The sequence below is a fragment of the Heterocephalus glaber genome, unplaced genomic scaffold (genome assembly GCF_053883595.1).
Source record: "Heterocephalus glaber isolate CG9 unplaced genomic scaffold, H.glaber_assembly_v1.0 deba00001687, whole genome shotgun sequence".
Classification (NCBI taxonomy): domain Eukaryota; kingdom Metazoa; phylum Chordata; class Mammalia; order Rodentia; family Bathyergidae; genus Heterocephalus; species Heterocephalus glaber.
Window position 1 is genome coordinate 22,864,495 of NW_028258412.1, and position 18,547 is coordinate 22,883,041.

The following is an 18,547-nucleotide window of genomic DNA, read 5'->3' on the forward strand; positions in this document are numbered from 1 at the left end:
TACAGAAGAGGAGACCGTGCCGTGTGCTCCTGAGTGCCTGAGGGAGCAGGGTCTAGAAGCACTGCAGCCCCTTCAGAGGACCGTGTTCTCTAGGCCAGCGCCACACTTGTGCACCCTCTGTCCTGCAAAAATGACGCCAAGGTTTCTCGGGGTCATGAACCTTTACAGGAGGACACAGAGCCACCAGCTGACATCCAAAAGCAGGATGGGTGCTGAGGCTGTATTTAAAATCTAGTAGTGCAAGTTTACATAGTTAAAAACTGTTTTCATGTATTGCAATACTTTATTTTTCATATAATACTCATGTAAATAACTTAAATCCAGAGTTCCGACTGATAAACTGAAAAATTAGTGATAGCTAGAGGCAGAAATCAACATTTTGTTGTTGTTGTTTTTTGAGACAAGGTCTCGCTTTGTGTTCAGGCTGGCCCTGAACTCACTTTGTAGCCCAGGCTGGCCTCGAACTCATGGCGATCCTCCTGCCTCTGCCTCTCAAGTGCCGGGATTACAGGCATGCGCCACCAAGTCCAGCCGGAAATCAACATTTTAAAGATCAATAATATAGGAGAGGAAGGTAATGAGAAAAGAATTAAGATGCGTTATGTGCAGGCACCAGTTCCCCATGAGGAATGTGATCATTATGTACTGCAAACGTGGATTAATAAAAAAATCAGTAATATATATTTTATTCTGCAATTTTAGAGAACTTACCGAATTGGATTGCTTTCATTTTTGCTAAGTAGATGACTAAATCCTGGGGACAAATTTTCTTTAGGGGATCGCTTTGGACTGTAAGCCATCGTCACAGGTGTTAACATAATCTCTCTTTTTGCTAGAGAAGAGAACAAAGAGGAAATATTCTTTTCCTTCTATGCACCATATGTTGTGCTGGCAGAACAGTTTCACAGTGGAGGACTTACCCCTCGTTTTAAAAGGAACATAATTTCACTGTAAGGCTAGGGGTAACCCCTGCTGCTGTTTTAGTGCATCAGACTACTTTCAGCACTGACTGAAAACTGGTTTTTCAGGATTTTAGAAGTGGACTGGAGGTGAAAAGGAAGCACCAGTGAACGCTCCTGTAACAGTAAATACAGAGTCTTCTGGGCTGCTGTGAAAGGGGGTAATGAAGGTGCAGAAACTGAATGCTTGTGCTTTCAAATGAACCTGTACTTGGCTAAAGAGAAGAGGCCACTGATGCTGAGTAACTGGGGTGAGACAGGTAGGAAGCATCTTCTCTTTTCTGACTAGCGTGAACTGTCTGAATTAATGTTTAATTAGTAGCTGTCTACTCTCAAAAACCCTGAAGTGGTTTTACTTCCAAATAATTTACTAGACACACACAAACATCTGGGTTTAATTAATGAAGATTTCTTAGGTCTGTAGTATCTGACAGACAACTGTCCTTAGTGAACGAGGAAAATTGTGTGTGTTTAGGAGGCCCGTGCTCAGGGGTGCTCTATCAAGGGCTGGGGAGCAACAGCTGACGGCACAAGAGCTCACACATCATCACTCTCACCCCGGAGACGACACATCTAACTTACTTGGAGCGCTGGATTTGCGATTTGAAGGTGGCAAAGATGATGATCTCTGGGAGGCAGAATTCTGTCTCTTTTGTCTCTGTTGGGGCCATTTCTCCGGGGAATGACTTGCGTTGCCTGAAGATTCAGTTTGCTGAGGATTCACTAATTCTGTAACAGGCAAATACAAAACAAATCAAAACAAACCGGGCTTCAGTTGCCTGCCTTTATTACAGATGTCACAACGCACAAGGGTCTGCTCAAGGCTTTTTTTTTCTGGTAGCGCTGGGGGCCTTCATACTGAGCCTCATGTCCAGCCCTTTTTAATTTTTCTTTTTTTTTTTTTTTTTTGGTACCGGGGATTGAACTCGGGACTTGGTGCTTGCGTGGCAGGCGCCAGAACCACTAAGCTAAATCCCCAGTCCCTAATTTTTCTTTTTTTGACAAGATCCCACTAAATTGTCAAAACTGGGCATGAACTCATGATCCTCCTGCTTCAGCTTCCCAGAGTGCTGGGATCATGAGCATGCATCACCACACCTGGCTCAAAGCATTTCTTCTCATCATTAAGGCTGCAGTTATTATTTGCAAATGCACATTATAAAGATAAAAATGCTTGATGAAGAAAAATGTGGGAGTTTATAATGAATTCATACTGGCTTCCTGTTTACATTCGAAGCACTGAAGGTGATTTGTCAGGAGTTTATTTTTAGGAAGCAGGTTACTAATTTATTTACTAGGAGACTCTGCTGTGTGGCTGAAACCCCAGAGATTCGGGGACATGACTGGCAGTCTGAGCAAGTAAGCAGAGGACAAAGTAAGAGGGACTAAGAGTTGACCTGGATCTTGAAACACAGCACCTAGAGAGAGGACAGATCCTTTCTGTCCTCTCTACAGATGCTCAAGAACCCAGAAAAGGAAGAAGAATAGGAAATGTTAACACCTCATTTTATGAACACCAGAAGTCTGTCACAAGAAGGACAAACTGATGTAAACATTTTTCAAATAGCCTTAAGAATGCCACAGGAGCCTTTGTAATAATCAATGTAATATGCAATTTGCTTTGTATAAAAGGTACATGTTATGCCAGGATTGTGATAAATTATTAACCAGGGGATTCAATTATCTACGAAATGGGCTAAGGCAGCAGTATCATAAATTAAACTGCATTGCATTATCTGAGGAATTTAATTTTTAGGAGGTAATATAAGTGGGGGAGGAGAGAAGATTGCTCTGTTTATGTAAAGAAGGAATAAAGTAAATACTTACTATTTGAGGTATCTTCTTTCTCTGTCTGTGTCCCCCAATGTTTAAATATTTTTTCTTCATCAAGTTCTTTTAAAGCTTTCATGATTGGTGTGTCTGAAGTCTCTCTTTGTTTTTTAATCAATAAGCTTGCTGGTGAACCTCCAGGGGAAGAATCCTTTTGCAGAGGAGAATGGTACCTTAAATAATAATTGTAATTGTAAGTGCTGCTGCCTGAATGGGCTCTGCCTGCCAACATACAAATGAAAGCCCTAACCCTGGGTGATGGGATTTGGAGGCACTAGGTAGTGATCAGGAAGGGTTAAGGTCATGACAGTGAAGTCCCCACCATGGAATTAATGTCCTTCTAAAAAAAAGAAGAAACCTCAGTGGTGTAATCCCAGCTGCTCAGAAGGCTGAGGCAGGAAGAGCACAGATTCAATCAAGGCTAGCCTGGGCAGCTTCACAAGATCCTGTTTCAAAAAAAAAGTGGGGCTGTGGTGCCATCACCTGCCTCGCAAGCACAAGGTCCTGAGTTCGATCCCCGGTACCAAAAAAAAAAAAAAAATCTTTGGGCAGGGGATTTAGCTCAGTGGTTCCAGCACCTGCCTCGAAATTGGAAGGACCCAAGTTCAATCCCCGGTACCAAAAAAAAAAAAAAAAAAAGTGGGGCTGGGGATGTTAGTTCAGTGATAAAGTGCCCCTGAGTTTCATTCCCAGTACAGCGGAAAAAAAGGGAAAACAAAACAAAAAACAAACAAAAAGATGGGCCAGGTTAGCTCAGTGGTTCTGTTGCCTGCCTTGCAAGCGCAAGGTCCCAAGTTCGATCCCTGGTACCCCCACAAAAATAATAAATAAAAGATCAGCATGCTCTCTCTGCCACATGCCAAGGATGGGCCATGTTAGCACACACTTGGGAAGAGGCTCGTCTTTAAGAATCTGACGGTGCTGGCACAGTGATCCTACCTTGCAGCCTCCACAACTGGAGAAAGTGTTGTTGAAGCCACTGAGACTATGGAAATTTGTTAGGCCGACCAAGGTTAAGACACATCATTTACTAGGATTGTTAGGGAACTAACAGGAGACTTAACGATTAATATTTCACAATGAACATGCATGCTTCACAATGCAAATAACGAAAATCCCTGCAGATAGGAAACCGGTGCTTCTCAGTTCTTTTAACATCCTAGCATATTATATATTTGTTGGTTTGTTGTTTTTGTTTGTTTGTTTTGGTTTTTGGAGACAGAGTCTTGCTATGTAGTTCAGGCTGGCCTCACACCGTGGCAATCCTCCTTCCTCAGCCTCTCTAGTGCAAGGATTACAGACATGCACCATCTCTCCCAGCCAGAAATACTGTATTCGTATGGCACCCTGGAGCACAGGGCGGAAGCTACTCATGGGGCCTTGGGTGATCCTTGGGAAAGGCTCATCGCGTTGCCCTAACTGTGGGCCACACTGTGTTCCGGAGCATAGGCGAGGCTGCTCTGAGAGCCCACCTAAATAAAGCATCCTATGCACATCAGTGTCTCAAACTAAAATAGAAACCCCAGTTGGCAGAGAGATGCCTGCCTGCAATCCCAGCACTCTGGGAGGCTGAAGCAGGAGGATCAGAAGTTCAAACCCAGCCCGGGCAACTTAGGAAGATCTTGTCTCAAAATAAAATACATTTTTTAAGAGGGTAGAAGGTGGGAATGAACCTCAGTGCAAAAGCCCTAGGTTCAATTCCGCAACACCATTTTAAAAAGAATCCTCAAAATTAAGACCTTAAAGAACCAAAGAGATAGCTCTTGGGTGGGGATGTGGCTCTGTGGTAGAGAATCTGCCTAGCATGCTCCAGACTGGGTTTATCTCCAGCACTGCAAAACACAAAACGAAATAAGAGACATGGATTTTTCTATCTTTCTAAACATTTAAGGCACCTGAACCACTAAAAAAGCAGAGCACGCCTAGCCAGGCCCTTCAGTGGCTCTTACCCAGGACCACAGGGTCGTTCCAGCGGGCCTTCCACCCTCCCGTCCTGGCCGTCCAGCGGCTGGCCAGTGAAGATGGAGTACTCGGCGCCCGGGATCAGCCACTTCCGCCTGCTGACGTCCGAGGTCCCTAGCATGCTATTGGGATGAGAAACATTCCGGTCTTGCCCTGCTTTCAGGCAGTATTTACATTTGCACAGTGACTTAAAAACCACATGCAGTAATCTATATATTTTAGATACATGAATTCTATTTTACAGTTTTAAGATTGAACTGAACAGTTATTTTTGGTTTCTGTTGCTTCTGAATATTCCCAAATTGCTGTCAAAATCCAGTGCTTGCCAGGCGTGGCAGCATATGCCTATAATCCCAGCCCTAGGAAGGATGAGGCAGGAGGACTACCACAAGTTCAAGGCCAGCGTGAGCTACATAGTGAGACCCTGCCTCAAAACAAAAAAGACCTGGTCCTCACAGCTCTCCTCAAGCCTCAGCTGCCTCCCAGCACCCTGCATACCCTTTCCTCCCTAAGCAGAGCTTAGGGCAAGGAGAGAAGACAGGGCTGCTTTTTCGTTCTTTCAGATCAGCACCATTCAATACAATTTTCTGCAAAACCAGAAATGCTCTCTCTCTGCACTGTCCAGCATAGCAGCCACATGTTATGCTGGACAGTGGCTAGGGAAACTCAAGAACCACCTTTCATTGTCACATGCAGCCACCAGCAGCACAGTTCTAGACTATTCCGTCCTCCACATTTTCAGGAAACCTGCTGGCCAAGGGTCATACCTTCCCGTTCACTCTGGGCCCTTCATAGACTGCAAGTTGTGCTCAGCTCACCATGTCTAAGCCTGATGCCATTCAGGAGCTGTCCTGACTCAGCAGCCTGAGCCTCTGCTCCTCAGCTGTCCACCCTCAAGGACATCGCTGGGCCCTGTCATCACCAGAGACCACACCCCCTGTAAGGCCAATTCTCCAAGTCTCCTCTTCTGTTCCTTTGCTTGCAGCTCAATCGCCACCACAGGAGCCAGCCCGCCAGCCCAGTCCCTTCCTAGCCACCAGTCCTTGCGGGCTTCACTGCTTCCTCTCTATCTGCTCCAAGACCACGCTCAGGACTCCCTTCCCCTCTCACCTAAGCCTGACAGGCTGCAATGACGCCACTTCCCAGCTCCACTGCCACAGCTGAACTTGGCTGGTATTTATTTAGGTACGTATTTATTTATTTATGGCTGGTTTTTAGAGATAATAAATCTGAGCTCCAAAAAAATGTAAATGAATTTGCCTAAGGTCACACAGCCAGGCAGAGTCAAGGACAAAATACGTTCCAAATTTCCTTATTCTCAACCTGATTCTGCTGTCTTCATTTATGCAAATGCCTCTATAGCTTCAGTGGCAATTTTTTTTTCCAGTACAAGGACGAACCCAGGGCCTAATGCATGCTAGGAAAGTGCTCTACCACTGAGCTGCATCCGCAGCCCTTTTCTATTTTTTATTCTGATTCAGGGTCTCACTAAGTTGCCCAGGCTGGCCTCAAATTTGTGATCCTCCTACCTCAGCCTCCCAAGTAGCTGGGATTATAGGCATGTACTAGGATCAGTAATTTTTTTATATACACATCTAAATTCTGTAAGGATACTTAACCCTGAATTTCTAACAATTTAAACAGAAGAGCTTCTCCCTTTAATAAGAGTATCACTTAACTTCTAGCTTTATAGAGATTAAATGAAATAACTTACTTGGCACGTGAGGGTTTCATGTGAGTTTTAGAATTATGATGCAGACTTAACATATTTTCATGTTCCACTTGCTTCACTTGAGCTTCAAGTTTTGAAATTGTTCTAATTCAAAAGCAATACGATAAATTAAGTACATTGCAACAAATTTAAAATATAGTGCAACTAAAATTATTTATTTATTTTTATTCTTTTGGTTTTTTTGAGACAGGGTCTCACTATGTAGTTCCGACTGGCCTTGAACTATGTAGCCCAGGCTGGCCTCAAATTCACAGTGATCCTCCTGTCTCAGCCTCCTGAGTGCTAGGATTTCTGGCATCCGCTACCATCCCCAGCATAAAATAACAGTCCCTCATAGAAAAGGTATACAAAAGCATTACCTCTCTATAAAATCTTTTTCACAGTAAATTATCACAACTAAACTTTTAAAAGCTGAGCAAAATAAGGGAAAATAAGCAGAAAAACAAATACATTAGGTTCTACAAGGAGCACTTAGAAAATGAAACAATAAATGGTATTAAAGTAGCAAGTAAAAAAGTTTCATGAATTTGAAAACATATCAAAAACATGCAGAATATAAATTAAATATCAAATAAACTGCATTTTAACAGTTAATTGTAACATACATGTATTCATGCACACAAAGTATAAGTAACAGTTTCACAAAATAGAAAGCAAGCTTAACTTCCAAAATAGAGCTGTTAAAAAGAACTCCCTAGTTATGAAAAGCAATGGCTAAATTATCCTGAGCAACTCTTCACCTTTCAGCAATCTGCCTCATTCATGCTATATTCAGAGTAAAACTCCATTGCAAGTCTACCAGCAGAGGATAACTACTCTGGCCAGGTAACTGTTCCCAGGACACCCTGGCCTTTCTTCTGTTCTTCTAAACTTTATGTGCATCTTCATCATCCTGTCTAAATTTGAATGCTACCTACACTGACACATGGAAGCTTTCACAAGGCTGATGCTTACACCAGTCTGATAAGGAAGTTGTCACTAGAATGAATGAACTAAAGAAAAAGAAGATGAGAAATCAACACAGCTTTTCTATTCTTCCAACTGCAACAAAATTCTAAGTAAAGGTATTACTTACATCCAAATTTAAAAAGTATAAAAATATGTTCTAGGGTTGGGGATTTAGCTCAGTGGCACCACGCCTGCCTTCCAACCACAAGGTTTTGAGTTCCATCCCTGGTACCACAAAAAAAAAAAAAAAAAAAAGCTCTAAGCCAATTTAGGTGTTTCTAATCATTTGCAACAGGGAGCATTTATGATTCTGTTACTACCAAATTAAGCAAATCTGGATATGTAGTCTCCAACCCAAATCTATAAGAAAGTAGGTGACGAAATCTGCAAGAAACTCTAGTATGAAAACGTTGTGCCCTCTACCTCCACCTCAGCCTAGTATTGGGGCAGAACCCAGGGCCTGGCACACACTAAGCACCTGCTCTATCAGTGAGTTACACCTACACTTGCAGCTCTGTCTTCTTTTTGAAGCATGAAATAATTGAGTGAACAAGATTGCTTCTTTTTTATTTCCTTGGTTTATCTTTTTTTCCTTTAAATAGGTTCTTACTATGTACCCCAGGCTGTCCTTGAATTCAGCAATCCTCTTGCCTCAGTCTTCTGAGGGCTGAAATTACAGTCATGGGCCACCACGCCTGGCTTAGACTGCTTCTTAAAATTCTTTCCAGTAGGGCTGGGGATTTAGCTCAGTGGTTCTGTCACCTGCTTCACAAGCACAAGGTCCTGAGTTCAATCCCCGGTACCCCCCCACCAAAAATTCTTTCCAGTGATTACACATCATTCAGATTTTACCTACAGTGAGCAAACACATAATGCTTGGGGAAATGCATACCTCCTAGGCACATCCAGAGCTGGAGGTATAAGGCTGTGGGGGTGGTAGATTGCTTGCCTAGAATGAACGAGCCCCTAGGATCTACCTCTAGAACACCACAAACTTTAAAAAAAAACCTCCTTTGGCTAAAATCAAATGTATTTGCATGCCAAAGCAAGATTAAGATAAAATTACTTCTACACTGTTTTTAAATCCTGAAGAAAAACTGCCTTTTTTATTACCCTCAATACAGACACTTTTAAAAAAATGAGGGGCCAGGGATTTAGCTCAGTGGTACTGCACCTGATCCCCAAGCACAAGGTCCTCAGTTTGATCCCCAGTACCAAAAAAAAAAAAAAAAAAGGTATTTCCTTAATAGTCAGACAACTTTACCTTTTCAAGTCAGAAATCTGAGTATGCGCATCAAGTAATTTGTTCTCAGTTGTATTTAATGCATCCTACGAAAATAAAGAGAAAATCAGATAACTCAAAATACACATTTCTATCTATTCTTTTAATTCAAAATGCATCGCATAATATCAATCTAAAGCCAAACCAGTTAGCTACAGATACTCAGATACTACAGATGATACTCAGATACTACAGATACTCAGATACTACAGATACTCAGCAAGTATGGGACTGACTAGAGCTGGGACAGATACCAAGGAAAAAACAAGAGGGCAAAACACAGGCCTGTACAAGTGGCTCGGTTTAAGTCCCCTGGCAAGATACTGCAGTGCATTATGCTTTGCTTAGTTAGGACCAATCCAGAGTTAAAACACAGATTTGACCACAACTTTGATTAACAGCTCTGCAGAACAATAGAAGAAATAACACCTTTCTAACAATGTGATTCGCTCCTGAAGCCTAGAGTCCTTGTTGTCTGGCTAAGCAGCCTCAAAGCCCACATGCCAGCCAAACGGCACGCACCGTCCCTACCTGCCTGCAGTGTTACTACAGCGTTGCATCAGTTCAAATATGTAGTCTCCAAATAGACTATTTATTAAGAAATCTTGGGGCCGGGGATGTAGCTCAGTGGCACCGTGCTCACCTCACAAGCACAAGGTCCTGAGTTCGATCCCTGGTTGGGGGGGGTGATCTGACTCAAGGAATAAGCTCATACAGCCCCACAAAAAACCTAAGCCTTTGCAACTAAAAAATTTATATTTAAGCAGTATTAAATAATTAATTGCATCTGTGTGGTTCCTTATGCTCTTTTAAACAATTTAATCTCAATTCATCTTAAATGCAATAACCATTCAAAAACGCTTATTAAATGAATTAGCTAACTTGTGAGTTAAATAGGGCAGATATTTGAAAATAAGGATATCAACAAGAGGATGAACAGGTCGTCTAGTTTACAGAGTGTGGGGTGGAAGAGGAGGAGAAAATCTGGTCTCTTAAGGCCCCATCCAGTGCTTTTTCCCCTACATGAAATCCGGAACAAAGACCATGGTCCATTACCTTTACTCGTCTGTGTTCCTTTCCCAGGGACTCATACTCTCCTAAGAGCTACAAAGAAAAACAATTACATCACAAAATTAAACATTATGACAGCCAAGGGACAGTCTAAAAACTAACAGCCCACACCCTTCAAAACTGCCAATGTCATGCAAAAGAAAGGTTAGCATACAACTGATGATGCTGGTAAATGGTGTATGATGATTCCTGATATTATTCTTGGAATTTTTTTTTGTCTCCCCATGTAGTCCAGGCTGGCCTTGAACTCACTGTGTATCCCAGTCTGGCCTCAAAGCTCACAGCAATCCCCGTGAGTCAGCCTCCCAAGTGCTGGGACTGTAAGTGTGCCACCACCACGCCTGGCATTATTCTTCTGAATTTTTAAATTTAAAATTACTCAAGAGTAAAAGTAATATTCAATTCCCTTGAAGTAGCTTATGTGACTAAAATTTATTCATACTGTCTTTTGTTAAATTGTTACATAACATATTACTGCCCTTTTTTTGGTACCAGGGATCAAACTCAGGTCCTTGCACTTGTGGGGCAGGCGGAACCACTGAGCTAAATCCCCGGTCCTACTTCCCTTTTTTTGAGATAGGATCTATGTACTTCAGCCTGGTCTTGAACCTCCTCCTTGAACCTCAAACAGTGATCCTCGCGCCTCAGGATCACAGATGTGTGCCACCATGCCTACCCTGAATTGTTACATATTATGTTTTGCTAAATTAGCTCTACAGAATAAAAGTACAATGCACTACACTATATAATATCTATTACATCATACCATTTAATACATAATAATGTAATGGTCAGTTAATTATAATTTACTTTAAAAATACATATATTGAGACTTCTAGTTAAAGACAGATTTACCACACAATTTTCTCCTCTTTATCTGAAGATCCCACAATGGAGAAAACAATGAAGAAATCAAGGAGAAAACAAGAGCAGTGACCATAACAGGTAAGATATTTTAATAAAAAAAATTTCGAAAAGCAAACAGAGCCAGGGCACACAACTGTGACCCCAGAACTCTGGGAGGCTCAAGCAGGAGGGTCATAAATTCAGGTCACCTGAGTAACAGACTTAATCAGACTCTGTCTCAACAACAACAACAATAACAAAAAAGCAGAGAGCAAAAGTGCCTTAGCGGGTGGAGGGGCTGCTACCACACTGAGGGCCTGGGCAGAGGACTGTGGGGAGAGGGAGGGGCTCGCCATCTGAGCCCACACCAAGAGGCGGGCAGGGGAAAGCACAGGCCTGACGGGCAGCTGGCTGAAGTTCCTTAAGCACAGTGTAAAGAGCCAACATATGAAAAATAGAAGCCAGTATTGAACAGACATTTAAATCAATGATTAAACAGAAGAAACAATGGATTAACACTAGAGAAATCGGCCTGGTGTGCTGGAGCAGACCTGTAATCCCAGCACTCTGGAGGCTGAGGCACAAGGATCACCATGAGTTCAAGGCCAGCCTGGGCTCCATAGTGAGATACTGTATCAAAAAACAAAACACTAGAGAAATCATTGAAGAGAACCATAATTAATACCTCAAATTCATAAAACAAGAACAGAAAACCATGAAAAATGAGTGATCTTTTTTTTTGGGTACCGGGAATTGAACTCGGGGCCTTGCACTTGGCAAGGCAGGTGGCAGAGCCACTGAGCTAAATCCCCGGAGAAAAATGACAAATCAGAAAAAAGAGCTTAGAAACTAAAAATGAGGGCCAGGGATAATGCAGCTCAGTGGCATCGCGCCTGCCTGGCAAGTGCAAGGTCCTGAGTCTGGGGTTTTTTGTTTGTTTGTTTTGGTACTGGGGATGGAACTCAAGTCCTTGTGCTTTCAAGGCAGGCGGCGGAACCACTGAGCTAAATGCCCAGCCCCTGCAAGGTCCTGAGTTTGATACCCAGTACTGGGGGAAAAAAATGACTAAAAATAAAAAAAGAATAAATTTAATGTTAAGGACAGAAGATAAAAAACAGGCCCAAATGAAAACTAAAAGTCTTAGAGAATCAACCCATGCAATACAACATCTGTTGGCAAAAAGTTCCAGAAAGAGCACAGAGAAAACAGAGAAGAAATTAATCACAACGTGGCATTAACAGATTCTGCAGAACTGGAGGACATTAACATACATGGTAGAAGAACCTGTGCCCCAAGTCAGAGCATACTGCTGCAAAATTTCAGAATACCAAGGATAAATAAAAGATGCTGGAAAATTTCCATAAGGAGAAGAAAAAGATCCTTATTCAAAAGAAATAAGCAACATTATTAACCTGGCATGGTGGCCCACCCCTGTAGCACTCTGGAAGGCTGAGGCAGGAAAATCACAAATTCTACTCCAGCCTGGACAACATACCAATATAGTAAGACTCTGTCTCAAAATACAAAATAAAAAAGGGGCTGGGGATATAGCTTAATGTGAAGGCCCTGGGTTCAACCCCCAGTATTGAAAAGGAAAAAAAAGTAGAAAGAAAGAAATATGATTATTAAATGCAATGTGTGGTCTTTAATTCAACCCTGGGTTCAAAAGCAAAATATTGGGCCGGGGATTTAGCTCAGTGGTTTTGCCACCTGCTGCACAAGTGCAAGGACCTGAGTTCGATCCCTAGTACCAAAAAAAAAAAAAAAAAAGACCTGGCTATTGAGGTGAGGAGGACGATTCCATGACCCTGAAGTCACAGAAATATCCACATAGGTGATTACTTGGGCAGACATTACCCCTCCAAATCAGCAGCTCCTTCAGGGTAAATGAGATAGTATTAAATTCTACTTACTAGCTCTCGAGTTATGTGAAACAAACTTAGATATTCTTTTTCCTCCCCTGGTTTTTGCCACTAAACCTTTAAATTCTAAACAAACTGTGTGCATTAGTGATCACACCCATGGCCTCATGCACACTAGGCAAGTGCTCCGCACTGAGTTACATGCCCAGCCGGGCAAAATTATTATTATTATTTTTTTTTTGCAAAATTACTTTTTTTTTGAGACAGCGTCTCACTCTGTAGTTCAGGTTGCCCTTGAACCACTATGTAGCTCAGGCTGGGCTCAAACTTGTGGCAATCCTCCTGCCCTAGCCTCCTGAATGCTGGGATTACAGGTCTGTTCCACTACTCATAGCATGCACACTTTTATTTGGTTGGTTTGTTTGGTACCAGGGATCGAACTCAGGACCTTGTGCTTGCGAGGCAGGTGCAGTGTCACTGAGCTAAATCCCCGGCCCTCATGCACACTTTTAAAAGAACAAAAACAAGGGGAAGGACTGAGGGTGGTAAAGCTCTTGCTCAGCATGCACAGAACTCTCAGTTTTATCCTCAGCACTGCAAAAAAGAAGTGAACCCCATAAAAATACCACAAACATGGTGCAAGTATGTAAGCACAGCTTTCTGGGAGGCTGAGCAGAAGTTCCAGAAGCCTGAGCCCAGCCTGGGGAACTTAGCAGCTTAGTAAGACCCTGTCTCAAAATAAGAAAATGAAATAAGGGCTAGGGACGTAGCTCATTGAGAAGGCCCTGGAATCAATCTCTAGTACCAAAAACAAAACAAAACAAAAAAATCACAAAGTAAAAAAAAGTACACACCAAGAACAGACAACTACAATACCTGTAACCATTTTACATTAATCATATTGACAGAAATTAAGAGGTCTGACAATACCAAGCACTGGAAATAATCCAGAAAACTATGAAGTCTCATATCCTACTGACAGGGCAAATAAACCACAACCATTTCAGAGAACAATTTAGCAGTATCTACTATAGAGGACAATCCTCATATTTGATGTCTCTGACATCACACTCTGAGAGATACATTCATATGAGACTGTATTCCCTAATAATCCTCACAGCACTATTTCTAACCCCATAAGCTGTTGCAGAACCTTGGTATGTCCAATCAAGGGGTGGTATATATATATTTCCCTTCCCCTAAACCCTGTGCAGGACTTTGAAACTGTTTAAAAAACAGAATGTGCTGAGTGTGGTGGCGCATGCCTATAATTCCAGCCCTTGGGGGCGCTGAGGCGGGAGGATCGCTATAAATTCAAGCCCAGCCTGGGCTACATGGTGAGTTCAAAGCCATCCTGAACTGCATAGCAAGACCCTGTCTCAAAAAATAAAATACAGAATGTGGCATGGTAAAGCTGTATGATTTCAAGGCATCAAACGTCATTAGAAGACATGGCTGATGTCTGTCCTTAATACTCAGCCATCCTGCTGCAAAAACCCCAAAGCAGCCCAAAAAGATAAGAGCTGTGGCCTTAGTTGACAACCATGAGCCATGACCAAACATGCCTTCAGGATATTCCAGTCCCATGCAGGAGGTGGTGGCCCATGCCTGTAATCCCAGCACTTGGGAGGTGGAGGCAGGAGGGTCACTGTGAATTTGAGGCCAGCCTAGGCTACATAGTGAGTTCAAGGCCAGCTCAAACTGCATAGAGAGACCTTGTCTCAAAAAAAAAAAAAAAAAATCTAACCCCAGCCTTTGAGATTCCAGCTGAGGTTCTAGACATTGCAGAGCAGAAACAAGCTGCTCCTGCCACATCCAAGACCCTGAGCAGAAGTTTGGGACAATCTGCTTTGTAACTAAGGTAAGGGTATTTGTGGTGAACCTTTTAGAGCTTTCAATGATACAAATAGCCGCTGCTGCACCAATGCAGGCCACAGGTTCTGCCACCATTGCCCTGGAGGGACATGCACACATTAGCATGAGGAGCCAGGTACAGGAAAGCTCAGGGTAATGTTCCTAACAGCAATAACAAACTGTCAACAGGAAAATGGAAAAATTGTGGAAGAGCCACCCAATGAACAACACAGAAATGAAAACTAACCAGTGCTATTCCATGTATTGACTTGGGTACAAGTAAAAGAAAACATGTAGACCAGTAAACAGGCAGAGGGGTGCACACCTGCAATCCCAGTGTTGTGCTTTGGATCTGGAATACCTCCCCAAAGCCTTGTGTGTTTAGGGTGGGGCTTCTGGAAGGGGACTGAATTTGGGGGCGCTATACATGGCTTGCTGTTAAGAAGGTGGGGCCTGGTTAGAGGCAGGTCACTGGAGCACAGTGTGGAAGGGCAAAGCTCCCTCCCTGGCTTTATTCCTTTTTTTTTTGGTACCAGGGATCGAACTCAGGACCTTGTGCTTTCGAGACAGGCGCCAGAACCACTGAGATAAATCCCTGGCCCTCCTCCCTGGCTTTATAAGCTTTTGGAACTGGCTTGAAAGAGAAGTCTGCAAAGATTTGGAGATGCCAGATAGAAAAGCTCAAAAATGTTGTAAACTGAGCTTGACAGGAGATTCTAGTCAGAGCTCAAAAGACCAGAATGCTGATAGAAATGCAGACAGTAAAGACCAGGGTCATGAGGTTTCAGTTGGAAATAAGGACTCCATTGGCTGTTGGCCCTGAGACCACGTGTTATGCTCTGGTAGAAAATTCGTCTAGCCAGGCATGGTGGCTCATGCCTATAATCCAAGCACTTAGGAGGCTGAGCCAGGAGGACTGCTGTGAGTTTGAGCTGGGCTACATGATGAGTTCAAGGCCAGCCTGAACTACATAGTGAGATCCTATCTCAAAAAAACTCCCCCCAAATATTGTCTCAATTTTGTTCATGTTATGAGACTTTGCAGGAGACTAAGATTAAGGGTGGCACACTAATACATTTGGCAGAGGAAATTTCAGGACAGCCCATCATTCAGGTGGTGGCATGGCTGTTGGCTGCTTTTAGCTAACTCTACAATGAGAATCAGGAGCAAACAGCATAGCTGAGTGATTTCTAAAGTTTTTAGTTCTGCCAGTAAGTGCCTATAAGTTTTAGCCAGGAGCTTGGTTGCTAAAAAGATGAACATTAAGAAGAAGCCAAGTGGGGCTGGGGATTTACCTCAGCGGTTTCACCGCCTGCTGCGCAAGCGCAAGGACCCAAGTTCGGTCCCCGGTACCAAAAACAAAAAAGAAGAAGCCAAGTACTTTACATCAGGACAATAGAAAAGAAGTCTGAGGCCACCTCAGAAATCAGCAAGATCCCCACCCTTCACAGGCTACAAGATGTAACTGTGAAAGACTTTGCTTTGAGAAAAGAGCCCCAGGGAACCTAGCTCATTCAGGGCCAGATAGAAAAGAGTTTCCCTGAAGCTCAGCCATCTAGGCACTCAGAAGCTTCTGCCACCATGATCCAAGGGGACCCAGCCAGTGCTTGAGGGGGTGACAAACACTAGAATCAACCATGTGGTGCTAGTTTTATAGGCATGCAAAATGCAAGAGTTGTGGGGTTGTGGAGGCTTCCCCCAGATTTCAGAAAGAGGGCTGGGAAGACAGGCAGTGTGCACCTGAGAGGGCAATGTGTGAAGCTGTGAGAATGAAGCCAAAAGTGCAGTGGAGACCTCAGGAAGTTAGAGAAACCAAGAACATGAAACATCTGCTGAAAAAGGCCCAGGCAGTAAGCAAAGCAACCCCAAGAGAAAAGCCATGAGACCTGCATCTGTCAATGCTGTAGGGACAGGGCCACCTAAGCCACTTGGGGGACATATCTTGCCACTGTGTGTCCTCAGTGCTGTACAAGGAACTATGGGATTTAATGTTTGCCCAGCTGAGTTTTGGTACTGCTTTAGTCCGATTTCTTTCTACCTTCCTGCTCCTCCCTTTTAAAATAGGAATGTTTACTTTGTGCCATTTTATGTTGGGAGTGTTTAACTTTTTGATTTTTACAGGGGTTCACACCTAAGAGTTTGTCTTGGGTCTCAGAGAAGACTTTGGACTTTTTCCGCAATGCTGAAACTGTTAAAACCTTTGGTCTCATAGAGATAAACTAAATGCATTTTACCTAAAGAGACACACATGAGTCTTCTGGGGCCAGGGGCAGAATGTTGTGGTTTGATTTGGACTGTCCCCTGTAAGCCTCATGTGTTTAGTGGGGCTTCTGAAAGGTGACTGGATTATAGGGGCACTCTAGCTGCTGTTACCAGGTGGGGCCTGGTTAGAGGCAGGTCACTGGGGCATGGAAGAGTGTGTCTCCATCCTGCTTCCTGGATGTCATGATGTGACTAACATTTCCTTTGATATGCCCTTCTCCCTTGTTGACCAGCGTTGGGGCCAGCAGACTATGAAAATGTGAGCCAAAATAAAGTGTTCCTCCTTTAAAATATGCATGTCAGGTATTATCTTATCCACAAGAAAGTGACTAAGACACTCAGGATTCAGCCAGGAGGACTGACAGTTCAAGGTCAGCCTGGACTACCCTGTCTCAAAAAAACAAAACAAAACAAAAGCTGCAGAATATTAAATGCAGCACAATAGCATTTACAAAAAGTTTTAAGACATGCTGAAGAAGTAACATTGGTTAAGGATACATACGGTCATGATCACAGACAGATATGGGAATTATATTCACAAAATTTAGGTCAGTTACTCCCAGGAAGCCAGAGGCAATCAGAAAAGGGTACATGAGAAACTTCAACCGCAGCTGTAATATTTATTTCTTAAGTTGTGTGGTAGGTCCATATATATTGTTATATTATTCTTTATATCTTTCTTTATACTTGAAATAGTCCAAATACACTTAAATGAAACCAATAAATGAAAGCTAAATGTAGCAATACAGCATATCTCACAAACAATGCTGAGAGGAAAAAAACAGGTTCCAACATGATGCACTTTATATACAGTTTAAGAACATATAAAACATTAACAGTAGCCAGGTGCAGTGATAGGCCTATAATCCCAGAACTCTGGAGGTGGAGGCAGGAGAATTCCAAGATTAAGGCCAGTCTGAGCAATTTAGCAAGATCCGGTTTCAAAATAAAAATAAATAAATAAATAAAAAGGGCTGGGGATGTAGCTCAGTGAAAAAGCCCTGGGTTCAATCCCTGATAGCTAAAAACAAGAAGAAAAAAACAAAAAACAAGAAAATCTCCAGAGTGAACAGTCCCTCAGGTGGCCACCAAAATAATGAAAAAAGCACTGAGACACATCACTGTGGAGTTTCAGAACAAGGGAACAAAGGCAAGACCCTCAGCATCTCTAGAGAAGGAAAAGCTAGGAGGTGATGACAGCTGCTAACAGCATGGTCCTCACAACAGCATCTCCGGAAGGCAGTCAGAGGACAAAGACGGAGCGGTAACTACAGCAGTGCAGTCATGTGAGCAACCACATCCCCAGCCTTGGTTTGGAGATCTGAATAACCATTTACATGAATTACATTCAGGAAAATGGATGTTAAAAAGCAAAGGAACAAGAAGTACATCTAAAGCTACCGGGCAGAAAAGTGTCAAGACTGGCCGGGCATGGCAGTGCACAGCTATACTCCTGCACTCAGGAGGCTGAGGCAGGAGGATCACTTGAGTTTGAGGCCAGCCTGGGATACACACTGAGTTCAAGGCCAGCCTGAGCTACATACATAGCAAGGCCCTGTCTCAAAAAACAAAACAAAACAATGTCAAGACTAAATAATTTGGTATTATGTACTAAATAATATGAAAAAAGACTAAGAAAAACTTGGGAAAAAATACACAACCTGCAACTTTATTCAGTATTAATTTTATATACATCCAAATTTTAAGTGAAAATAAATTTAAGTGAAAATAAATTAAAGTGAAAAATTCAATCAAACTGCTCTAAACATGGTTCATAGCATTTTACCCTGCCAGGCACACAGAGAGCATGATAGCTCAAAAAGTGTCCTGCAGAAAAGGACAGAGCAAGGCCAGCCTTCTGAAGTTCTGACTTCCTGCTGCAAGCTAAGCCCCGACCGCCTCCATTGGGAGGGCTGGATTTGTACCTAACACCAAAATA

General features: G+C 42.8%; 1 protein-coding gene and 1 long non-coding RNA gene across 33 annotated transcripts in view; one reads left to right on the plus strand and one right to left on the minus strand.

The window, feature by feature from the left end:
- The window catches only part of Mphosph9 (M-phase phosphoprotein 9), a 63,246-nt gene that overhangs the window by 10,462 nt on the left and 34,237 nt on the right, over positions 1 to 18,547 (minus strand). For 30 of the 32 annotated variants that reach the window (XR_015446335.1, XM_087198651.1, XM_004843935.3 and 27 more), the window contains 7 exons: positions 9,770 to 9,817; positions 8,696 to 8,760; positions 6,466 to 6,567; positions 4,739 to 4,873; positions 2,787 to 2,962; positions 1,542 to 1,688; positions 712 to 832 (listed from right to left, as the gene is read on the minus strand). Coding sequence is in view for 31 of the 32 variants with exons in the window: in XM_087198651.1 (XP_087054777.1) it covers positions 712 to 832; positions 1,542 to 1,688; positions 2,787 to 2,962; positions 4,739 to 4,873; positions 6,466 to 6,567; positions 8,696 to 8,760; positions 9,770 to 9,817 (794 nt within the window). In the remaining variant the exon portion in view is untranslated. The remainder of the gene's footprint in view (positions 1 to 711; positions 833 to 1,541; positions 1,689 to 2,786; positions 2,963 to 4,738; positions 4,874 to 6,465; positions 6,568 to 8,695; positions 8,761 to 9,769; positions 9,818 to 18,547) is intronic. The other 2 variants (XM_021257597.2, XM_004843932.3) reach the window with 2 other exon arrangements.
- On the plus strand, positions 1,056 to 11,036 carry LOC110348926 (uncharacterized). The gene is made up of 3 exons (XR_002394575.2): positions 1,056 to 1,219; positions 5,737 to 5,936; positions 10,668 to 11,036. It is a non-coding gene; the product is annotated as an uncharacterized LOC110348926 (long non-coding RNA).